The 9,263-nt window shown below is 35.1% G+C and overlaps 1 protein-coding gene across 1 annotated transcript; it reads right to left on the reverse strand.

The window, feature by feature from the left end:
- Positions 1 to 5,800: 5,800 nt before the first annotated feature.
- Positions 5,801 to 9,034, reverse strand: LOC117208835 (delta-1-pyrroline-5-carboxylate dehydrogenase, mitochondrial). Its single transcript, XM_033450238.1, has 6 exons — positions 8,793 to 9,034; positions 8,266 to 8,700; positions 7,727 to 8,137; positions 7,485 to 7,663; positions 7,222 to 7,410; positions 5,801 to 7,156 (listed from the first exon to the last, which is right to left on the reverse strand). Exons 1-6 carry the CDS (start codon positions 8,871 to 8,873, stop codon positions 6,922 to 6,924), a joined length of 1,530 nt encoding a protein of 509 aa, XP_033306129.1. The 5' UTR covers positions 8,874 to 9,034; the 3' UTR covers positions 5,801 to 6,921.
- Between the last annotated feature and the right edge of the window lie 229 nt (positions 9,035 to 9,263).

A 9,263-nucleotide genomic window follows, 5' to 3' on the forward strand; every position in this document is an offset into this window, starting at 1 on the left:
GGACCTTAACAATCAATCCCATGTAAACAAAATTCTTCTCCTGTTTAATTTTGGGATTAAATATACATTTCTCTCATTTCCTTGAATATTTCAAAAATAAAATCTCGTTGAATATCGAGGCTTATTAATGTAACGAATAATTCACAGCTTAAATTCTTTTCTAATCGTTGCGCTAAATATTGCGTTAAATATTTCGTACCTTCTATGAACAATAACGTCGTGTAATGATCGTCAAAATGATGAAACATCGTAGAGCGCACTATATACTGGCAGAAAATTTCTACCAGTGTACGAATATTTTTATGGGCTGCTGTATATCGATGTCTAAATAAATATTTGCAAAGCAGCAAAATAAAGGGAAACGTGGTAAGATATGGGGAATATACATAGAAAAAAAGGAGCGACGCAGATTGAAATTTCACTGAAAACACAAAGTGAATAACAGCGATGTTCTGGTAATATTGAAAAACAGTGATCACGCCGGTCTCGGTGATTCACGGAGGAAAATTTCATCGCATTTCCATACGCAAGGGGAGAGAACGAATATTTTTTCTTTTTCGTTTTTTTCGTCGCGTAGACTGTATACACTATGCTAATCTGCCACGTTTTAATATTGCTTTGTAGGATTAAACTTTGAAAAAACACCACCATTTATTTTGTAAAAAAACAGTCGAGTATCCGACCGATGTGTTTTGACAAACACGTACAAAGATGCTTCTGAGTTTCGAACTTTTCCAATTTATTAATAAAATCCAATACAGAACTACTACTTGCTGTGATCCTAAATCATCCTACTTTAAGTGATCCTAATTTTAGGTAAAACTAATTCCCTAAACCTTTTTTTTTTTGTTCTTATGCGATTACTCAAAGCTGCTTTATACTGCTAACGTTTACCCTGTGATCGATCAATGGTAACGTGATCGCTAATGTATGAACATTTTCTGTGAAATCATTCTTGACCAGTTCCGATTCCAACTACTTGCGCGGAGAGTGTCCAATCCAGCTCAGTGTGGAAAATAATCCATCAATCCCGCAAGCTTTTTTCTTTCAGCAATACCTTCGTACGGTACTCTAGCATGATGAAATTGAAACTTTGAAAAGTTTTCCACACTCGCGGATGCAACAAGGGAGGAATACAACTTTCGAAACGGTGAACTGCAGTAGCAAAAATACAGCTCGGGAATACATAAACAAGTAAAATTGATTTCAGCGATAAAGATACGATACGAGAACACGTAGGAGAAGTTTCAACAGTAAAAAAACGATTTAAAGATGTTGACGCGAAAATAGCACGACGACGCTGAGCTAAGTATTCCAATAATAAAAAGAACAAACAAAGTACACGTACCGAAAATGAGATTTCGGTTCAGAAAGAAAGCAAAGGATAAGGGGACCAAAAAAAAAAAAAATACATCGCGACAATGAAAAGAGCATCGCAACGACAGCAAAAAAAGAAGAAAGAAATAGGAATTCCAGCAATGTAGGGACAATACGAGAACATCTGGTTCGGCCATCGTTCCATTTTACAAATCTACGAAACCCCCGGCGTGTTTCGACCCTTATTTCGCGTGCACGCTCAACCCATTTCCATATGTATACACCGCACAATATAAACAGAAGCATTAAGCGTCAATCAGAATGGAGTAATTTGAAGCAGCGAGCCGTAAGAGGAAGTAGAATCTCGGTGGCGCGTCAACCTCGAGCCCCAAACCATAATAGGATGCAATTTAGAAACGGTCGAAACAGACAATACCGCGTCCTTCGAAGCGTAAATCATCCACCGCGGCAAGAGTGAGAGGATAGAGTGTGGAAACTGCAATGGGTAAAATGGGAGGGTGGAAGTGCATATCTTAATTACAATATTCCCACGAGCTGAACACAGGACTCTTGCCCGGTTCGCCAACCAACCCCTTAGCCTTTCCAGCCAGCCTCTAGGAATTTAATTAATTTGCCAGTGGCAAGCAGGCTTGCTCCTTGTCGCCACTCTGAAATATTGTATCCTTCCCACCCTTTAAAACCCAACGCCACCCCACGAGTGCCACCGTAGTATCGCCTTTGCTCTCTCTCCCTCTTTCTCTCTCTCTCTCTCTCTCTCTCTCTCTCTTACTCTCGTACCCTGATCTTCTGGTTGCTTGTATTCTTGCAACGCAAGACGAGCACGCCTTGTTCGGATATCATTGAATTTCGCCGGGATATTGACACGAGAGTCTTCGTCGTGAGACGAAACGTCGGACCATCTATTTCCAAGTATTTCGTAGCATCGTTGTCGATACGCTTTGTTTTAAGTTTGATGTTTTGGCGAGTTGTTAAGTTTGTGGCAAATTTAAACTTGTTATTTTAACGTTTGTATAGCGAACGATAAATTTATAGATCGGTATATCGTGTGATATTTTATAGGAAGTAAAACTATCTTTAAATTTCATTATAACCGTTTCCACTTTGCTTAGTTTACGTATGAAATCTCTAAACTATAGTATACCTAGTAGATAAGACTAGTATAATACGAGTGCATATGGACATGTCACTCTCGCGTTAATTTGCTTTCGTTAGAGAATGTCTTGTTTTCAAAATTTAAATAAGTGTTTTTAAATGAAGTTTCTCTTCATTTGCTTTTTGTAATATAAAATAATTACGTAATATAAGATAATAAATGTTATATGTATGTGACTTCATGTAACAATTAACAAGTGTTCTGTAGGATGAACGACCAACTCTTCCGTTAGAAATCTGTCTGTTTACTCGGACGTTGCATAAAGGAAAATTATGTAGGAAGCCATGCAAGACAAAATGGAAGAGCGGTAATTTTATTTCGTGTATGAAACAGTAGAATGAAATGTTTAAACGTTGCTCCTCTACGATTAATATTGCGTGAGAGCAGAATATAAGCATCGTCTGCGAACTGATACCGGAACTCAAGTGCTTTTTCTTTATCCAATCTCAACGTCTTGCCGAGAATTATATTATCCAAATAATCACTCAGTCATTTCCAGATCACTTATATCATCATTTTCGAAACATACTCCTCCATTTGAGCAAGCGTTAACTGTCGTTAATTAAAATAAAAATTCATTGTATTTTTCATTCGAACGATTTACGTTTAAAATATTTCTATTCTTGAAACCTTGAAACCATTACGTGATGAGATTTTTAAAAAAATCCAATTCTCTTGATTTACTATTGTATCCGTTGCCAATGAAATCCTTAAATTTCAAATACACGTGTTCCATTAGAGGCCGTTAATGAACCAGTCGGTTGCACGCTAATTAATAAATTTGCAACGTATTTTCTTTTGTTCTTTTTAAATCTTTGGTTTCGTTGTTCGTTCACTGTTGGATATTTGCCGATAATAACGACATTCTGTTTCCGACAAACAATTGCTTTCGAGAATGAACTTTAACAATGTATATGCGGTAATGAGCGAATGGAATGGAAACTCTTTCGATTTTACATCTACTATCGAACGAAAAGATATGCTTGAAAGGATAAAAGCAAAGAGATTCTGTTACGAACGAAATAATTATTTAAGTGACCGTTTCAATTTACATTTTATACATTTATCCGCGTTACTCAATAATTTCCACGCATTTGCAATTCAACGTTTCTACGATATCTTCGAGTAATACTATCGGTTCTCTCTTATGATGAACGTAGGACCCGTAGCCAAGGATATTGAAAACGGAGCGATTAATTTCGTGACCGTGCATCCATCATCATTACGTCAATTTCAGATTACCGGGCAGAAGACGGAACCTTCATCCTCCCACTACAAGATGATCCAAGCAGAACTCGAAAAAACAAGTCATTTAGTCGAGCACGGAAAAAAGGAGGGGTGGGGAGAGGGCCTGAAAGGGCTCAACTAGAGAAAGGAAAGAAAGGATGGATCGTGGAGGACGAAAAGCGGCGAAAGATGGATGAAGAAAAAACGGCGTCGCGTCAAGGCGAGGACGGTTGGCCATCCGCCTCATCTGCCGTTGAAAAGGTGAAAATCTTGATTTGAGTGAGCGCTTTAGATCGTCGCGCCCGGAAAACTCGTAAAAAAGCACCGAGAACGCCAGGAAATCCTTCGGCAAAGCCATTAACGACGATTTCTCCTAAGCCATCGAATCCCACTTCTTCCGTCGATGTCTTCCAATGTCAACCCCATTCCAGGGCTCGTCAAAGCGGCGCCATCGACGTGCCGTGAAAGAGAAAGAAATAGAAAGAGAAAAAAGAAGGAATGAACGGGAGGAGCGAAGAGAGTCGAGTGGAAATGACGGAAGGTAAAGTTCCAGCGACCAAGTAACGAAGGGAAACGAGGAACTGTGAAAAATGCAAATGGTACGATCAGGACGTGAGAGGGGGAGGGGGCAGGAGGAGGAGAAGGAAGAGGAGGTAATTTGTCCTCCAGCTGATAAGTCTACACAAAAAATACGAAATTTGCTTTAGACATCCCAGGTCATCGAATTCGGGTTACATGTAGAAACCTTTTCTGGTTATAATATGTATATCATATACTCATATATTGTATCAAATAAATGGCGAATTGTTCTTAATTTCAACAATAAGAAACAATTCATAAATACTAATACGAAATCTTAGTAATGAAAGTGGCACGAGGATACTAAGCTAAAAAGCACTCATGATTGAATAATTCTGTCAATTTGAATGCCATTGAAACTGTCTGGGCCATGATCAAATCATCTATATACCCATCTTTAAATGCTACGTTCTACTTACTTATGTTCAATCTGTGGACAAAAACGCAGAAATTTAAAACACAAAGACAGTGCATATGGATCATACGGGAAAGCATATGAGCTATAGGCCTATAACGAAGATAAAGGGGAGAAATACAAATCACTAGCATGTATATGTATAACAGCGTAATAAGTAATAAACTTTAATGTTAGAATTCGTTCACGCTTCTCAATATCACTAAAAACAGGAAAGAAAATTAAAAGTTTTAAGTGATCCTAATTTGATGGCCAGGAACTGCATAGGGATTAAAAGACATAAAGTTCCTTCCTTATCTACAATTACAGATCGAAGAAAATGCTTAAAATTTTTAATATTTGAAAAATATAATTTTGTCGATTATATAGCTCAAAATAAAAACGCAGCTATATAAAGAAATACGAATTTAAATGTGCATCTTTAAAATTGATATCTTTTGTAGCTTTAAATATCTCGATATAAGTCTATCTATCAAGAGTTGATAAAATAGAATAAGTAAAGAACAGAGTATAACAGATGTCTTATGACTATTTAATATTTTTAAGGAGCATTAGAAATGTTTGAATGAAACTTTTGAAAAAGATTTTTAAAGATATTCTGTTTTTAAAGTTACAGCTAAATTTTATGCAAAGAAAATATTAGTGAATGTTAATTGACGTCATTGCGAACTCTGTTGACGTGAGTTCGAAATAATCGGTCGATATTTCAGTATATGGCCATATCTAATTATTACCATCTGTGCCATTATAATAATATAATAATAATAATTTAAATTGTAATAACGATTCACGTAATCGTCGATTCATAAAAGTGGAATCATCATTTTTTGAGAATGCAATATTATTGTCAACATTATCATTACAGGGTAACTGACAATACAGGAGTAGACGAACATTCTATTTACCTGCTGTGGCATTTATTTGCGGTCCTTAGATTATTCAATGATTAAGTGTACTGCTAATAATAATTATGTACATATCTTTAATTTCGGAATTTTAGGAATGTAAAATTACTTTTAACGAAAGCTATCGATCGCAACGATAAATCAAGATGACTGATGAGTCAATTGAAAAATTTATATTAAAAATATCTAATTATATAGTGTTTTTATTGCTATGGTACACTTAAATTAAATTACATCGTAACATCAGCCACAACATCTAACATATTATTGTATATTTAATTAATAATAATTAATAATTGTTCGATTTGCAAGATACTTTATCTCAATCACACTATTAACAATAACATGCCTAAACGATCGACGATCAGGCTTGACAACACAATGTAAGGATTTAAGGGTAACTTTTGCATTTTACTGTGTTCGTCCCGCGTCTACATATTGTCTTGTAAGTTACACAGTAAAATGAATGTTTTCTTTGCTGCGCGTTTATAATGTAATATCAACCATTGTAAATGATCTATATAAGAATATAAAAAAGTAAGGTCAGAAAAACACAGCAGATGGTTTTCTAACTAGTACGCATTCATCACAATCTTCAAACACACCGTCAGATGTTATTTATCTCGATCACCATACTTGAATAATATTGTTATAAAATTTCTTGTATCACTGTAATGTAAGACCAAAAAAAATGCCTCTTTGTTTGCAACCACATATAGTAATTCCTGAGATATTAAAATATTATTGTACTAAAACATTTGATCTTAATAATATAGACTCTACACGCTGCAACTTGCAGAACATTAGTGTTATCTATTGGCAGCAAATATGTATTAAGGTGGACTTGCGTTTATGTTGCTTATGTCGAGACTACTTTGTAAGTAGTTTAGAAATATGTACTTATTCATATGTTCGTCTTCCTTGTATGCTATGTAACATCAAATCGATAAACACATTTATTAAAAACAAAAAAATACTGTTCAATTGGTAAATGTATTAACAACCACTGAATACTTGAATCTTTTTTTTAAAGTCGACTATCTTTATCGTGAATTACTTTGTGTTTAAGCAGTTTGCTTTATAGTATAAATTCCTACAAAGCCCATGTCACTTGCATTGTGAGTGCAAATAGCGCCTTATACGCAAATTTCATGAATTCACATAGAGAAATGCATGAAGATATTTCATTATTTCTTATCAAACAACCCGAAAATCTGCTCTTTTTCAATTTGTAATATAAGATGCTGTCGCATCAGTATATGTATCTTCACGTTATAACTGCAAGCTGTTAGTAATACTTACATCTAAGACCTCATATATGGATAATCGTATTCACGCAAAGGAACAAATGTTTCTTTGATTGACTGTGGCGATGCCCAACGAAGAACGTAATGAGGTCCGCCAGCCTTATCATTTGTTCCAGACATTCTACTACCACCGAACGGTTGCTGACCAACGACCGAGCCTGTCGATTTATCATTAACATAGAAATTGCCAGCTGTATATTTAAATTCTTCGAGAGCTCTTCTCGCCCATTTTCTGAAGGGTAACATTATATAATGAGATAAAGTACAAATATGTTAAAAACGAAATGAAATGCTTACTCGTCTTGCGAGAATATCGATCCAGTTAAAGCATAAGGTGTCGAGGATTCTACCAATTTCATCGTTTCATCGAGGTTTGAATCTTTATAAACGTATATTGTTAATACAGGGCCAAATATTTCCTCTGTTATTATCTTATCTGTAGGGTCTTTTGTTTCTACTATTGTCGGGTCAATGAAGTATCCAACCCTAATGGAAAGAAAAGGAATTAAAAATAATAAGAAAATACATATTTAACAGATTGTATGTAAAATGAAACGTACGAATCATCGTATTTCCCACCGCCGATAATTTCTAAATTAGGCGATTGTTTGGCATGTTTGATGTAACCAGAAATTCTTTTAAATGCAGTAGCATCTATAACGGCTCCGGTGAACACGGTAAAATCTCTGACGTCGCCAATCTTAAGTGCGTCACGAAGCGATAAAAGGCCTTCCTTTATCTATATACATAACAGTGTTTGAAATAGGAAAAGACTGAAATCAAAACTATGTATGAAATCTACCTTTGGCCACAATGATTCTGGAACATACATTCTACTGCAAGCTGAACATTTTTGACCATTAAATTCGAAAGCGCTTCGTATGGTCCCATTAATAACTGACTCTACATCAGCACTCGCGTGTACGAAATGATAATTTTTTCCGCCACATTCGCCTACTAATTTGGGGTAGTTCCTATACTTTCCCAGATTTTTACCAATTTGCACCCACAAACGATTAAACGTGGGAACTGATCCGGTAAAATTAATCCCGGATAGATAAGGTGAAGCAGTTATAGTGTCCCCAAAAACGGGTCCTTCACATGGAACAAAATTGACTACACCTGGTGGTACACCAGCTTCTTTACATATCTTAAAAATCCACCAGTTAGAAAGTACAGCTGTATCAGATGGCTTCCAGAGTACTGCATTACCCTAAAATGTGTGATACAACGTTTGTAATATACATTTATTGTATAACATGTACTGCACTTGAATTTGCAGTGTATAAATCATTTGTATAGTAAGATACATAAAAATGAAATAATAAAAAAAATGCAAACCATTAAAGCAGGTGTATAGCTAAGATTACCACCAATGGCAGTAAAGTTGAATGGTGATACTGCTGCAACAAAACCATCCATTCCTCTATATCTGATTGAATTTAATGTTACTTTAGGATTGGTTGAAATTGGTTGATATTTTAAAGCCTCTTTGGCAAAATATGCATGCATTCTAAAAAAATCAATTAATTCTGCTGCACTATCAATTTCTGCTTGAATAACAGATTTGCTCTGTCCGAGCATTGTAGCAGCATTTAATTGCTGTCTGTATTTTGTTGCCATCAAATCAGCTGCCCTCAACCAGATTTCTAAACGCTGTTCAAATGGACATTTTTCCCATTCACGCTGAGCCTTTACAGCAACATCTATTGCCTTTTTGACTAGATCAGGTGTTGCCCAATAATATTTTGCAACCTTTGCTTTATGATTATGTGGCTGAAATATATATCATAACTGTCACTAATATATAATCTATTGTTAGTTTTTTACTGTATGTTAGTTCTTTACTATTGTACTTGTTAACTTACCATAACTTGATATCTACATAAATCTGTTTTAATTTCTTCATTTCCAATAACCAGGGGTACTTCCTCACAATCACTGGCCATTTTATCCAAAGCTCTTTCCAATTCTGCCCTCTCAGGGCTACCTTTTTTATAATTAAGGACAGGTTCATTTTCCAAAGGAAATTCAGCAGGATTTGGTAATGGTATTATTGTTCCTAAACATCTTGTACCAACTCTGTTTAGAAAAGTATGAAATATATATAATTACAAGTAATAAAAATCTAAGAAATCAAACATATTTCAATTTTAGCATTTTTTTCAAGTATTTTCATATCCTTTTATACATTCATAATGTTTATAAATGTACTCGTATCTAAATTTACTGATATAGAACATAATAAGATTAAAAGAGAGAATACATATTAACTTCTTGATACCATCTGTCAATATTTATCTATGTACTTTGTAGTAAGAGTTAAACTCATGATGTTA

Source organism: Bombus bifarius, unplaced genomic scaffold (assembly GCF_011952205.1).
Source record: "Bombus bifarius isolate JDL3187 unplaced genomic scaffold, Bbif_JDL3187 scf7180000008162, whole genome shotgun sequence".
Classification (NCBI taxonomy): domain Eukaryota; kingdom Metazoa; phylum Arthropoda; class Insecta; order Hymenoptera; family Apidae; genus Bombus; species Bombus bifarius.